This window comes from Pinus tabuliformis, chromosome 9, assembly GCF_031772625.1.
Source record: "Pinus tabuliformis cultivar Carrire ecotype Pingquan chromosome 9, CPIR1, whole genome shotgun sequence".
NCBI lineage: Eukaryota > Viridiplantae > Streptophyta > Pinopsida > Pinales > Pinaceae > Pinus > Pinus tabuliformis.
The window spans coordinates 1442273148-1442289501 of NC_142307.1; the positions used below are offsets into that span (position 1 = coordinate 1442273148).

The 16354-nt window shown below is 39.4% G+C and overlaps 1 protein-coding gene across 4 annotated transcripts in view; it reads right to left on the reverse strand.

The window, feature by feature from the left end:
* The window catches only part of LOC149153988 (uncharacterized), a 180696-nt gene that overhangs the window by 124613 nt on the left and 39729 nt on the right, over positions 1–16354 (reverse strand). For all 4 annotated transcript variants that reach the window (XM_089438697.1, XM_089438695.1, XM_089438696.1 and 1 more), the window contains exon 6: positions 15835–16318. In XM_089438697.1, coding sequence (XP_089294823.1) covers positions 15835–16318 — 484 coding nt within the window. The remainder of the gene's footprint in view (positions 1–15834; positions 16319–16354) is intronic.

Sequence of the window (16354 nt, forward strand, 5' to 3'; positions counted from 1 at the left end):
CAGCGTAGTGGTTCTCGTCGACTCTGGAAGCACACACAATTTTTTAGATACAACTGTGGCAAAGGGACTCAATATATTTTCATTTCCCTTACCAAACATGAAAGTGATGATAGCTAACGGTAAGAAGATTGAAAAGGTGGGAAAATGCCATAAGGTTAAATTGCAGATTCAAAACTTCAGTTTAGAGTCTCCGTTTTTCACAGTACCGTTAGGAGGAGTAGATGTAGTCTTAGGTATCCAATGGCTACGAACTTTAGGTACTTATGCCGCCAACCATCAAGTACAATTTATAAAATTCAAATGGGGAGGTCAGAAGTACAAGCTACACGGATTCCAAGCACCAGAAAATCAAGTTGTATCATCATCTCAGATGATGAAGCTGAGTCGAAGAAGAGCACCTGCTTATGTAATACAATGTCATCGATTAGAAATGTTATCTACAAATATGACCAGAGAAGAGTCACCAAAGATACAAGATCTGATTCGGAAGCATGAAAAATCATCTCAAGACCTATCTATGAAGATGCCGCCTAATAGGGAAATTGAGCATACATTAGAAGTCAAGACAAGATCAGACCCTGTCAACATCAAGCCATACCGATATCCACATCACCAAAAAACGGAGCTTGGGAAATTAATCCAAGACCTTTTAAAGTGTGCGACCTTGATCATCTTAGAATATCTGATCAAGTGGAAGGACTTACCCGAAGAAGACGCCTTCTGGGAGAACGAATCATTCTTCAACAACATCCGTCGTTACTTATGCTTTGAGGACAAAACATTCTTTCGAGAGGAAGGCAATGTTATGTAAAAAATAGTTAATTTTAGGTTTATTATTTAATTTAGGTTTAATTAGATGAAAGGGCACGATCATAAGATCATGCCCTTTCCCAAAGGGTGTCCATGGCGGTATTTAAGCCAAGAGCCCCATTGTAATCAGACATCTATCTATTCATCATTTATTAATAAAGTATTTTTATATATATTTCTGTTATCTTGAAGTTTCTACACTTCATTCTACTAGCTTTTATAACTATTGACTCTTTCATATTTATTATGATATTTTTTTAAACAATATATGACAATTTAAGTTTGAAGTTGGCAATTATAACTCATTAGTAATGAATTATGAATATGATGCTTCATGAAAGTTGAAAGTTGTTTCATTTCATTTCATTTTATAACATTTCATTTCATGTTAGATATTATTTGTTGTAATGGTTACACTTAGCTTACAAGTACAACTTTGGTGATCAATGATGATAAATGTTATATATTGAATTTTGAAAGCTTGAAACTTTAAGATTGATGAATCATGAGACTCAATATGTTGTATGTTATTATGTTATTAACTTGTGGACGTGGTTGATGAAGATTATAACTTCTAGATGATTGTTGTTATATGGTTCAATCTATGTTTTTTTTGTTTTTTATATCTAATTCATTATTCTACATGTTTTTGTTGACATATATGTATCAAAATATAAAAAATATATATATATTATATAAAAAACGCTTCAGGATTCGCTCCCAAACCGGGAGCTTTGAAAATGTTGCTCCCGCTCCCAAGTAACATTGTGTTGTACAAGTTATCACAGATAATGCCTCTAACCATGTTGCAGTAGGAAAGATGTTGGAAGAAAAACACCCCACCATTTGATGGTCTCCATGCGCAGCAAATTGTTTGGACCTCATGCTTGAGGATATCGGCAAAATTGAGTGGGTAAAGAAGTGTGTGGAAGATGCAAAATCCATAACCAAGTACATCTACAACCACTCATGGGTTTTGAACCTTAAGAGAAAGCACACAGGGGGTAAAGAGCTTGTTCGATTAGCGATCACACGATTTGCAACCAACTTCATTTCGTTGCAATCCCTTGTTCAACAAAAAGAAAACTTGAAGAAGATGTTTTCATGTGATGAATGGAATTCATCTCAGTGGAGCAAAAAGACAAAAGGGAAACAAATAGTTGACCAAGTATTTGACAAAAGATTTTGGTCAAAGGAAGAGGAGGTTGTACTATTTAGTGAGCCTCTTGCCAGAGTTTTGCGGATGGTGGATAGTGATAAATCTGCTATGGGTTTTGTTTATGAGGTCGTGAATTAGGCCAAGGAACAAATAATAGCAGCATATGGGGATAAAAGACAAAAGTACATTCCTTTATGGAGAATCATTGATGAAAGATGGAACAAACAACTCCATAGACCTTTACATACAACCAGCTACTACCTAAATCCAAGGTATGTAATTTTGGATTTCAATTCTCATTGCTTATAGGTTATAAGTTTTAAGTTTTGCTTTTAGCTTTTAGTTTTGTTGACTTGATGAATATGTTTTTGTTTTCTGAATTTTGAAGGAAACAGTACACTACAAATTTTAAGGCTGATGGGGAGGTTTTAGGGGGAATTGTATAAATGCATTGAGCGCATGGTCCCACATTCCAAGACTCAAGAACAAATTCATAACAAGCTCTTGAATTTTAGTGAGAGTCTTGGTACCTTTGGAATTTCTATGGCTATAAGAAATAGAGAAAAGAGTCCCCCAGATAGAAACTGTTAAAATTTGCAAATTCTTATATTAATAATTTACTCATTTGATTTCAACTTTCAAATTTATTTGCTAATACTTTATTTCCTTCCACAGCCTATTGGTGGCAACAATTTGGTAGTGAATGCCCTGAATTGCAAAAATTTGCAATTAGAATTTTGAGTCAAACATGTAGTGCTTCAGGATGTGAGCGGAATTGGAGTGTGTTTGAGCATATACACACTATGAAGAGGAAGCGTTTGGAGCAAAAGCGGTTGAATGACATAGTTTTTGTTCAGTACAACCTTAGTTGAGGCGCAATCAATGGCTGAATAAAACCCCTAAAACAAGCAACATTGTCTTGGGTGACTTTGATCCAACATCAAAATGGGTCGTGGAGAGTCAACCAACAACATTTGACAATCAAGACCTTTCTTGGTTGGACTTGGACCCAACTCCACAGGATGTAGAGGCAAATATATCAGAAGCACCAGTAGCAGCTTCAGGACCAGGGGAATCAAGTTGTAATCCCATTGCAGACTTGGATGTTATTCATTCTTTAGAGGAGGATGAGGAGGAGGAGGATGTTGATGATGATTGATGATTTGATCATTGATTTGCTATAGTTGTAGCTTGTAGCATTGTAGATGTAGTATAATACTATGATCCAACATGTTATTTTGGACTATAAAGGCCTTTTAGAGCCTCCTTCTTGATGTTTGAAACATTTTTAGTTCAGCGACATTTTGCACTAAGTGCTATTTTGGTTATAAGCACTATTTTGCTCAAGTAAGAGTGGGACCTTCTATTAAACTAGTAAAATACATAATGTTTATAAAGCTGCACCCACTCTGTGAAAATTCAACAACAGTCGGGTTGTCAAAAAATCGAAACAAACTTCAAAAACCAAAAAAAGCCCGAACAAGACTACAGAGGAGCCTATTAGTCGGACTGTCGTGCATCAAAATAGAAAACTGAATGCCTTTGAGGACGGGCCCACAGATCCGATGGCCCACAAAACTACAACAAAAGGCCAACCATAGACTATTATTTAACTTGTTATCTCGATGACCCTTCGATCCAATGATCACGCGTTAATTTCGGGTTGACACTTATTCCTCACTTTAACTCTTCTTACGGACCCGAAGAGGACCTTAGGCCGCCTTTCTAAACTTTTTCGGGTCTGAACGAGGAATTATCAGTCGTGCAGTTTCTCCGCTCGAAATCCATAGGATGGAGGAGAACCAAAGGGATCACAGTAACTACCCCCCTTTTTAACCTCTCTTATGGATCCGAAAAATAAATAAGCCCCTCACTATAAAATTTCGGGTCCGATTTGAAAATCAAAGATCGAGCATATTTACGCCCGAAATACGTAGGATAGCAGCGATCTCAGTAAATAGCCCACCCTTTAACATTTCTTTCAAACAGGAAGAAAGAATAGGCCACCAATCTATATTTTTTCTAGTCCGAATGTAGAGTTAACTTAGGCATATTTGTCGGCCCAAAATCCATAGGATGATAGAGATCCAGGCCCTCTTTGGTCAAGAACCCTCCAACCTGCCCGTTGTTTACCCTCTGCATCTTCCCTTTGAATGTTCCTCTTTCTTCAGTTTCCATTAGTTTTTTCTTTGCTTATTTCTCAAGCTCTGAAAGTACTCTCAGTCTATGTTAGCCTGTTGATGACCGTCTTCGCGCAATTTTCCTGAGGGAGTCAACATCCAGTTATATCTTTTATTACTTTTAGAACAAAGTACCCCTTCATTCGCCAACCGATCTGCTAGCCTGTTAGCAGTTCTACGAACATGAACAAAATTGAGGGTTCTCAGTGTTTCAAGTGGGATTGGATGCATTGATATACCTGCAATAACCGCCAGTGTTTCGACACTCTTTCTGGTGTTGTGCCATTGCATATTTTCTTGACCGAATTGATTATTAATTCAGAGTCAGCTTCGATGATGGTGTTATGCAAATTTGATTCAATTAAGATTTCTAGGCATTGCTCTAGGGCCATGAGTTGCGCCATATTAGTAGTGGCTTTCCCCAAATAACTACGAAAGATGATTTTTATGTATCCTTGCTCATCTTACTCCACCATAACCAACCACCCCAGGGTTTCCTTTAGAAGCTCCATCTATATTGAATTTCAAAAATCCACGAGGAGGAGGTTGCCAGAAGTCCTTATCTGCTGTTATGTGACTAACAATCTTGCTTATGCCCTGGGTGAAAGGCACCTAAAGATCCAGATGCAAAAGTATTTGAACATCCTGGTCTTGAGGTTAGTTTTCGGGGGGTTTCTTTATAAGGATGCCTACAGTCTCTTTGAGCTATCTAATGATCTGAGCTATGATGCTCTGGGATGAGGCCATTCTGTTCTTGAAAATCCTATTGTTGCGTTCTTTCCAGACATCCCAAATTAGAAAGCCTGGAACCAGAGTCCAAGCTTTGTTGGTTATTTCATAATCAGAGAAGTTTCTCCTCCAGTTCTTCAAAGTTCCAGTGATGCTGAAAATGTCCCTATCCGTTTGTCTGAAGATTGAAGCCACCCAATTCCACAAGGTGGAGGTGAAAGGGCAGAGATTGAGAAGGTGTTCCATTGTTTCTTCCTGTAATTCACATAACTGGCATCTAGATGGGCCTGCTACACCTCTTCTCCGAAGGTTATCCCAAGTCAAAATTTTCTTATGCTGCACCAACCACATGAACATTTTGATTTTCATCCAGTGTGGGTTCTGCCATAGGTCCTTCCATACCTTATCAGGGTTTGGTAAGTCAAGCCCTAGGGTCAATCTCTTGGCTTCTTTAAGGTTGAAGTTGCCTTCATTGTTTCTGCCCCATCTCAATTGGTCTGACAATGTTGATGTCAAAATATTTCTTTGTTCCAAGATCACTGCAAGAGCTTCTGCCTGGGCCTTCAGAGGGGTCTCTTCACTATAAACCAGGTCCTTCCATGTTCTCCATTTTCCCTTTTTCCTAGCCTGATCCCAGAAGTCACTTACCCTAAGTATACCCTTATTGTCAATGTCATTCTTGAGATAGGCTAGATCTTCTCTTAACAGAATAGGTTCTTGTTGCCAGTTGTCCTCCCAAAACCAAGCTAGGTTTCCATCTCTAATCTCCCAGAAACTGTGTTTCTGTACAATGGATCTATTCTCCCATGCTTTGTTCCAAATGTGGGAGCCTTTGATGAGCCCAGACATTCGAATGAGATCCCTTTCTTGCCAACTATTAGCATACTTCTGTTTCCAAATCTTGGCCCACGAGGATACTGTTTCCTTTAGCCATCTCCACCACAGTTTTGCCCCCAAAACTTTGCTTAGGGATTCCGGGTCATGCAGTCCCAAACCTCCATGTGTCTTAGGTTTACAGACATTATCCCAAGCAACTAAAGCCCATTTCTTTTTCTCTTCCCCTTTGCCCCAAAGAAAGTCTCTTTGGATATTTTTGATCTATTGCACAACTCCTTTAGGAGCAGGAAGGGCTAAAAACATGAAGATGGGAACAGTTTGTAGGACAGCTTTAGTTAGCACTAGACGACTTGCTAGATACAAAGACCTACTTGTCCAATTACGGACTTTGTCCTGGAGTTTATTAGTGACTGACTCCCAAACAGCCTTGCTCAGAGGATTGTCCGTTAGGGGAATACCCAGATATTTGGAGGGTAGTTGATCTCTTTGAAAGCCTAGAATTCTAGTGAGGTTTCTCTGAATAGCAATGTCAATATTAAAAAATAAAATCTTTGACTTGGTAAGACTTACCTCTGTCCCAGCAGCCATAGCAAAGTCGTTCAGTATTTGCTTGAAAGCTTTAGCTTCCTTGACCATGGGTGTACCCTGCAGCATAGTGTCATCCACAAATTGTTGGTGAGTCAAGGCATCCCCATTCGTGGTGAGTTTAAGACCCTGGATTTTTCCTTCTGCTTTGGCTGATTTGATCGCATAGCCTAAACCTTCCATCATGAGAATAAAGAGGAAGGGGGAGAGTGGATCACCTTGTCTGAGGCCTCTCGAAGGCCTAAAAGTTTTGGATGGAGAGCCATTAAGCAGGATTGAAAAACTAACTGTGGTAACAAGGGCCATTACCCATCTTATCCAGTTGTGGTCAAAGCCATACGCTTTTAGTACTTCCCTGATATAAGCCCAGCTTAGCTTATCATAAGCTTTTGCTAGGTCAAGTTGGATGATCATACCTGCTTGCTTATTGCTCTTGAGAGAATGTACCACCTCGTGAGCTTGGATGATGTTGTTTAGAATTTGTCTTCCTTCCACATATCCAGTTTGTTCCTCAGACACAACAGTTGGTAGAAGGGGCTTGAGCCTTTTTGCAATTACTTTGGATATAATTTTGTACACCACATTACATAAAGCTATGGATCTAAATCTATCAGTTGTCATAGCTTTTTCCTGCTTTGGAATCAAAGTTATGAAAGAGGCATTGAGCACCCTCAAAACAGTTTTATTCCTCCTCGAGTCCTCCACTACCACGAGGATATCATGTTTAATTGTTTCCCAACGTGCTTTAAAGAAGTCTACATTGAACCCATTTGGGCCTGGAGCTTTTCCATTTTGCATCTCTTCGATAACTTCACTGACCTCCTCTTCAGTCACTGGCCTGTTAAGATTGTAATTGTCTTCTCTACTTACCAACCTAGGAATGTGCTTTGTCAAGTTATTGATAAATTGTGATCTGTCTATGGGAGGCTCCTCTACTATGCTTTGAAAATGTTGAACCAGAGCAGATTCTATTTCTTTGTCGATGCTGAGCTGTTTTCCTTGAGTATCTCTAAGTTTAGAAATCATGTTATGAGACCTATGTTCCATGGTTGACTTGTGAAAAAATTGTGTTTCTTTCTCCTCCTTTTAACCATTGCACTCTTGATTTCTGTCTCCAAAAGATCTCCTCCTGCTTGCATTTTTCCTGCCATCCCTGTTGAGAGAATCAGCTTGTATTTTCCTTTCCTCGGTGAAACCATCTAAGATGAGGACCTGGATAATTCCCTATAGTTTCTGTTCAACTTCGTTTTTGGCTTTGAAGATGTTGCCAAACTCATTTCTGTTCCAATCTTTTAACCTGAGTTTGATGTGTTTCAATCTCTGGTGTAGAAAGAACATATTAGTTCCCTAAACAGGCATGTCTTTTGTCCACCATTTTTCAATATTGTTGATGAGGTTAGGGTGGGTGAGCCAAATATTCTCAAACCTGAAAGGTCTATTTCTCGGAGTGCCTATAAACAAAGCTTCCAGTTGGATGGGCCAGTGATCCGAGCCTCCAAAAGGGAGGATTAAAGCAGACAAGTCAAGGCCTGTGAGAATGAGGTCCTCAAAGATTATGAATCTATCAAGCTTAGAGGCAACTTGAGCAGCCCCTCCCCTTTTATTATTCCAGGTAAATGTGCCATTTTTTGTCTCCGTGTCCACTAGCCTCATGTCATTTAGGAAGTTCTGAAAGACTATGGAGTCTCTGCCTAGTGTTCTGGTCCCACCTTTTTTCCCTTAAGAGATCTAATCATATTGAAGTCCCCTCCCAGAATCCAGGGCATAACAGGATATCTTTCTCTTAGCTCCTCCAGAGAGATGACAAGCTTGAGCTTGTCTTCCAGTTTTAGAGGACCATAGACATTTGTGAATAAATAGACTTCCTTGTCACCCAAAGGTTGGATTACCATCGATAGGTAGTTCCTAGATGCTGAAGCATCTAGGATTCCCAACTTCTGGGGGTTCCAAAGTGTAAGAATTCCTCATGTTATGTTGTTTGCGTTAACTTCTAGATATTCATACTTGATGAGCCATTTGTTGTGTATTTCTCTTATTTTATCTATTGAACATTTTGTTTCCTGGATAAACATCATATCTGGTTTTTCTTCTTTTATTCTATTGCTAAGATTTCTTTGTTTCCTTTTACTTCCTAGTCCCCTAATATTCCATGTGGTGAGCTTCATTAAGAAAGGTTTGTAAAAGAGTAACTGGTAAGATCTTTCATCTTACCTGAGTTGATCATGAGCTTCCCACACTTTATCAGCAGCTCATTCTGTCTTTTTCTTCCTCTTTTCCTGCCTGGATTCTTGGGATCGTGTCTCGGTGTTGCCTCCATAGTTTTAACCCCTCTGTTTTCCTGGCTATCATGGTTTCTTTTGACTCCAGAGCCCTTTGCTTGAGATCTCCAAAGGAAGAGTTGTTGTACTCTGTCATACTCCTCTTGTGGTAGGGAATCAACCCCTTTGGTGGTTCCCTGCTCCAAGAACTTTTCTAGATCGAGATTCTCCCTTTCAAGAATTTCCTGCAACTCATGGTCCTCTGTTCCAACCTCACTTGGGGTCATCTCATGGTCCCTGTCAAGTTCCATAGTGCTAGGCAGATCCTCCTTTTGTTTATTGTTTTCAAGGAAATCCTCCATGTTATCATCTTTTCTCTTTTCTGTAGGACTATCCTCCATTACCTGGTTCGTACCATTGTTCCCATCTTCTTCTTCTAATATTTTGAAGCTGTTATAACTTGGTTGTTGCTCCTCACTGATTTTCTTTTGGTTCTTTTTCCCTCCTTTCCCTCTGCCTCCCACCTTGGTAAAGCCTTCAGTATCTTTACCTGTGTTGGTTTTAATATTGTTCTCCATCTTGTTCAATGGGCAATCTCTGAAGAGGTGCCCGTGTTCATGACATTTGCGGCATCTGAATGGGACATGTTCATAGTCCACCACCTGCACCCATTCTTCATCATAAACATCTAGAATGATTTTGTCCGAAAGTGCTCCAGATACGTCCATTGCTACGCATATTCAGGCAAAAGAGGTGTATTTCCCTCGCAGAATCACATCTGATATTTTTTTAAAATGACCTAGTTTATTGCCTATGGCTTTTAAAGATTTTGGCAGCCAATAATCTAAAGGTAGGGAGTAGAGTCTTATCCATACCGGCATTGATGTGAATGTCTCTCGTTCTGGGACAAAATTCATCACCCATGGTCGCATATAAAGGCCTGCAGCCACGTAAAAATATGGTCCTCCTTCGAATACTCTATCTTTATCCTCTAAGTTTTGTGAACACGACTATGAAGAAACCCTTGGACCCAAGGTGAAGATTTATTTCTCCCTTAGGTTTCCAGTGGTTCTTTATCCAAGCATACAAATCCTTCTCCGTTGACAATATCCCCATAAATTTGCATATTACTGCAGAAGTTGCCATGTGATCTTTTGTGCGACTAAAGCGTCTGGTCACTTAAAACAACCCGGGGTGTGATGGTTGACCTAGGTTTGCAGATTCCTATCATTTTCTTTTGCTTCACTCTCTGACTGCCTCCTCCCGTTCTCTTTTCTCTTCTGCCTTCCTCGTGATTCTCTTCCTGTTCTTGATCCTGAGATCTAATGTTTCCCTGTTTCTCAGTGTTGATGCTCCCCATACATGTCTCCATCGGCTTCTTGAAGCAGTTCGAAACTACATGACTATAGGAGGGAGTGGAACTCCCCCTCCTCGCCCCTCCATGGTGATCAGCTCTGAAACCCTGTTGTAAACCCTAGTTCAGCATGCTTGATGCGGAGCTCCGTGAATCCTTTTCCAAAATCTCATATCAAGTATCTGGTTATAAGCACTATTACTTGCTATATAAATGAGAAATTTTACATATTTGTGTATAAATGGTTTGGATTCATATGGATGTACATGAATATATCTGTTTTTTCTTTAAAATATGAATATTTATGTGTTTTGGGTAAACCGTTTTTTTCCGGTTCCAGTCTATTTCAACCGGTTCCCGATCCAAAAGGTTTTTCAGTTCGATGACCTTTTCGGTTCTGATAACAATGGTGGGAACTACTTCAAACAACTTGCTATGTAATGATTCAATAAAAAAGGCATTCGCCTTGAAGATACTAAGTAGATACATCTTAACTTCAGATCTATTAAGCACAGAGAGAGACCAAAAAAAGGGCGAGATCACAATAGTGAAGCTCATGATACTTAAAAGATTCAGAGTTAAGGCAGATCTATGCCAGTTTTTTTAAATTATAGTAATTGATTAAAAGAAATAAAAGGTTGACTCTTCTTTTTTAACATTACACATTGGACATCAACCCCTTTTTGTTTTAGTTCACTTGCATTACCTAACCACATGACAAATATCATCCATCCCATGTTGTAGTGGCACCTTTCTTCTCTTTAAGCAACTAATTCTTAGTTCTAGGCTATTCAACTATTGAAGCAACTAATTCCTAAAATTGCGATTTTTTCAACAAAACGATTTAATCCTCTGATTTTTTGCAGACTTTTCAGAAACGAAAAAATCGTGATTTATTCGTTATATGCCCAATTTTACGGGAGTCGACCCAAAAAGTCGGTCGTCCTCCCAGGCCGCGGAGAAAGAGGCCGAAAAGGCCACAAATGATATCATTTTCTTTTGTTTTTTCTCCCATTCGACGTTGTGGAGATTCATAGCTGTTTGCCATTGCCCTAGAGGAGAATATTTGTGAGTTTTGTGGGGATTGGAGATTTGTCCACTGCTCAACGTGAGAGATTCATAGTGTCAAATTGTTGCTGCCAAGTATGTATCTTAATTTCTCTCTTAGTTTTTTTTAAACAAATAGCTTCTTAAATCTTTCTATACTTCTCTAAAATTCTATTAGTTTGTTTATATCTTATTTTCAGCTAGAATTTTGAAAGGTAAACATTGTTAAGAATCTAGATTGAAGCAAAACTTCAACTTTCAAGAATAAAATGATAAAAATTCAAACACTTGTTTACTGAATCTGATTGTTTTCAAGTGACTGAGAAGAGGTATTTAATTTTTAAAATCTAAAATCAACTATTGCATTTGTGTTTGCTTTTGATGTGATGGAAAATTTTTAATTTGTTTCAAAAAAATTGTGCTCAGGTTCAAATTCAAGTTCAAAGTTTAAAACAGAATGCCAAGGCTTTTGGACACTATGTGGGAATATGATGAACCTGATACTATACACGAATCTGGGGGGACCAATAGAATGTATTTGACTTGCAAGTAGTGTGGCAAGCATATGTCAGGAGGTATCAATAGATTAAAATTCCATTTGGGGCCAATTCCAGGGCAAAATGTTGACCTTTACCCAAATACAACTCTAGAAATTATCCAATGGGCCATTCAATCATTGATGGATAAAGAGGAGGGAAAAGACACCAAGGCAGGACTAAAATTCCAACTTGTAGGGGCCTCAAGAGTGGGGGGAATTGAGAGTGGCAGTGCTTCTTCAGCATCACCTTCCTCACTCATATGTCCCAACCCCTCATCTATCTCATCTTTTTTTGTTCCTAGAACCACACCTGGTGCACAACCTAGCATCAAATCAGCACTTAAAAAAAGGAAAAGGCAGAAGCTGACAGGTTGGTTAGTAAGTGTCTTCTATGGAGTGATGTTCCTTTCAACATTGCCAAGACAAACCCATTCTACCAGCCTATGTTTGATGTTGTTGTTGTCGTTGGCCCGGGGTACAAAGCCCCCACCTTTGCAGAATTGAGAGGGCCTCTTCTTCAAGATGAAAAGACTGATTGCACTTCTATATTGGAGGAGTTTAGGGCATCATGGGAACAAACTGGATGCACAGTCATGTCAGATGGTTGGACTAACCAGAAGGGTAGGACCCTTCTTAACTTCTTGGTTAGTTGTCCCAAAGGGACAATGTTTATGAAATATGTTGATGCATCTGCACACATTAAAGATGCACGTACATTATGTGAGTTGTTGGACCTCTTCATTCAGGAAGTAGGCCCAAGCAATGTTGTCCAAGTCATAACAGACAATGCTACAAATTATGTTGCAGCTGGCAAGTTGCTTATGGAGAGGTATCCTAACTTGTTTTGGACACCTTGTGCTGCTCATTGCATTGCCTTGATGTTGTAGGATATAGGTAAGATTCCTATTGTGAGGGATATTGTTGAATCAGACAGGAGCATAACAAAATTTAGATATAATCATGCATTTGTGCTTAGCTTGAAGAGAAAATTCACCAAAAACAAAGAGTTGGTGCGTCCTACCATTACATGATTTGCCACTACTTTCATATCTCTTCAATCTTTGTTGAATTCTATGTGGGATGTGAAGAGCATGTTTCTTTCACTGGATTGGCGTGCTTTATCTATTAGCCACAAAGCAGAGGGAGAGGGCATATGCAAAATAGTTTCATATGATCAGAGCTTTTGGGCAGGAGTAGAGGAGGTGTGTGCCATTTCAGAACCTTTGGTAAGGGTTCTTCGGTTGGTTGATGGAGACAAGCCCACAATGGGCTACTTGTATGAAGCCATGGATAGGGCCAAAGAAGCCATTTGTGCTTATTATGAAGATATGGGAGACGAGGGGTTAGAGAAACAATAGGTCATATGGAGAGTGATTGATGAGCGATGGAACAATACCCTCCATCGCCCCATTCATGTTGCAGGTATCTACCTCAACCCCGCATTTTCTTACCCTTGTGGTTTCAAATTTGATGCCGAGGAGATGGATGGATTCTTCACTTGTGTTGAGAGGATGGTGTCATCTGAGCAAGAACGTGAAGATATTTCTAAAAAAATGGAGGTATATAGGATGGGAGGTGGCACATTTGGTCTTAACATGGCTCTTAAGAATAGGACAACCAAAATGACAGATAAGCTTCAGCGTGTTTCAAACTTTCAAGTTTAGAATTTCAATGTTTTTTTTATGTTTCTCATTTTTCTTTTAACTTGTAGATGCTTGGTGGGCAAGTTATGGTGCTAGAGAACCCAATCTCCAAAAGCTTGCCATTCAAGTGCTCAGCCAAACATGTAGTTCCTCTGGGTGTGATCGCAATTGGAGTATATTTGACAAAATACACAACAAAAAGTGCAACAGGTAAAAAAAATTCAAATTAAATTTTTTGAATTCATTTGATTATTTTTAATATTTAAATTTTCTAAGTACTAATTTACAATCTATGACCCTAATACAGATTGGAGTCCCAACACCTCAATGACATGGTCTACGTCTACTACAATCTTCGATAGTGGGTGAGACAACTTTAGACACCTACTGATGTGGAAGCCATCTCATTGGACAATATTGATACCACCGCTGCATGGAAGGTCGAGATTGAGAGGTCGATCATGGACTCGATCCCGGATTGGTTAGGTGTGGATCTAGAGGAGGTAGCAGTTGCAGGGGAGGGAGAGCCAGAGGTAGAGGAGGAAGAGCAACATCAGTGTCAGGAGGCAGAGTTGGTTGAGGATGATGAGAAGGAGGTGACTCCATCTAGGATGGGCAGCAGCAGCATAGGACAGAGGCCACCTCTTCCATCGGCTTCTAGAGGATGACTGACTCCATTTGTATTTCCAAGGGTTGGGCCTTCTTCCTCTAGAGGAAAAGAAAAATCCATTCCCTATTCCCGTAAAAGGGGAAGAGGATCTCAGTCACTGATTACTTTATGACTTTTAGATGACTCATGATATACATTTATTATATTTTTTGTTGATATTTTGACTCTTGAGAGTTGAGACTCAAACAAGACTCAAGATTTAGGAGTTGATTTACAATTTTGATATGTGATGTAGCACTAGACTTCATATACATATTATATATTATCTTTCTTTACACGTTTATGTGGAAATGCATTTATTTGATGTTGTGGATACTCTAGATGTTAAAAAAAAATGAATATTTTTGTGTTTTTTCAATTTTGCTGACTTTTTCAAAAAACTCCCGACTTGAACGAGTTTTTCAACTTTTGGACCCTTTTGCCGAATTAATCCCGACTTCAACTTTTTCCACATTGATTTATTCCACTGCCTACTCCTACAATTGTCTTTCATATTCTTGTTCCACAAATTTTGAGTGACGCACATTAATCTGTAATCCACCAATTGTCAATGTCAACATGGACCAAGTAGATCCTCTATTTGCTTACCAGCTCTATTTTCCCTTATCACATGACATATACATTAAATATTGTTACTTTTTGTCAATGATGGTTTGTTGGGTTAGTGAATACAGGGTGTTTTAATCACCCCCACCAAGTTCAAATCTCTCCAATGACATTCTAACTTGAGTCAAGCTTGCTGTGTGCCAAATGCTTGCAATAATAGCTGGGATCGAGTACAGATCTCAGGCTGCTTTGGCAGAAAAGATACCACCACTAATGGTTCCCTGGCTAAAGTATTTTAATTGGGATGTTGTACACTAGCTATAATACTTGTAAACTGTCAAATTGGGTAGGGGAAAATTTGTTGCACCACGATCATTAGAAACCAATGAATATAATATATATATATATATATATATATATATATATGGCACAAGGGGTAAGCTCAATTGGTTGTCACCAATGTTGTTGGGCATTTGGATAGTTCCATGACTGCAAGCGCCCAGTGCGAGTCTCTGTGGTTTAGGCACATTAGTCTATCCTAATGCCATCCTATCAGTTAGTATACCTTGGGTTTCCTCACAAGGTTCCACCTTTTCCACTAAAGCATAATGCCTAGCAGGTCATAGGGTCCATTTGCACCAAATTCCAGAAGGACACCAGCTGCTATTGCAGCCTAAGTCACTGTGTTTGCCGAAACTGAACCTTAAGGTTCGAAGTTCGGTGAACCTCAAAATAATTTAGGTTCGGCACAAATACAGCTAAGGTTAGATTTGGTTTTGGTTTCTCTATTCGCTTCGTCCTCGGGCCTCCATACAACTGTCAAATGTGCCTTTCAAGATCTGTCATGTGTTGGGGTTCAATTTTCTCTGTTCACTTCAATCTTTGGCCTCCATACAGCTCTGGCCATCAAATGCGCCATTCGAAACCTGTCCTGCAAATTAATGACTATAACTGTAGAGATTACGCAACCCATAGGTTCGCTAAGCCAACAATTGTGAATCATCAATCTCTACGACTGTTCCTGTTTTGTGGACCCTGAACAAAATATGGATGAAAACCCACATTTTCATGGAGTCTATTCACAACCTGCCGGCCTCCCTCTGCAGAATAAAGTTGTGCAGTAACACTGTCACTTAGTAACGTTTGAAAAAAAATTGCATGTTTCGACCGAAAATGTTGCCAAAAACATTCAAACAGCAGGCAATTTTCAGGCACTATCCAGAGTTCTCTGTATACAGCTAATGAGACAAGTGTCAAGAACAAGAAAGCATCAACTCTGAGTCTCTGACTCCAAAATTACCACCCAATAAAAGCATCAAGAAAAGTATCGCCTATCATTCTCACTCTCAAACCAACATAAAAACTAATCCGGAGCACCTTCCCAACCCACCTTATATGCAGATTCACAGAGCAAAGATATAATTATGACCCCACCATAAAGCTCTTAAAGTACAAATGTATCAAAGAAAACAACATACCAAGCCTTTCCTGTTAATCCCTTGACCATTCGATGGTGATGAAATCTGCTCAGTTGAAATGGAATTATTCTGCATAGAGATGGAATGATTGCCGGAGGACTGCTGCATTGATTTTCTTTTATCCACTCTTTCTTTTGTTGTCACTATAATCTTCTCAGCCATGCTAGCTTTATCTTTTACAGGAATTGAAGGCTTCTCTGTGAACATTAAGGTGCGCTTAGTTGAATCTCTTGCGGGGTTCATTCCAGGCGCAATCAGCTCACTTCCACTTTTGACTTCTCTGATACTGTCAAAGGGATCCTCTGGGAAATCTGCTTTCATATTGCCAAGGTCATCTATCGTAGCTGGAAATTTTGGTGCAGTACTTCCTTGCTTATTGTTCTTAACTGTAGGTGAATGTGTTGGGTTGTCCTGATGATCCAGTGCCACAGAAATTGGACCCTCGGCACACTGTACATTCTCTAGTGTCTGTGCTGAATCCTTTCTGCAAAGATGAAGTCAACAATTATCATTCATGCCA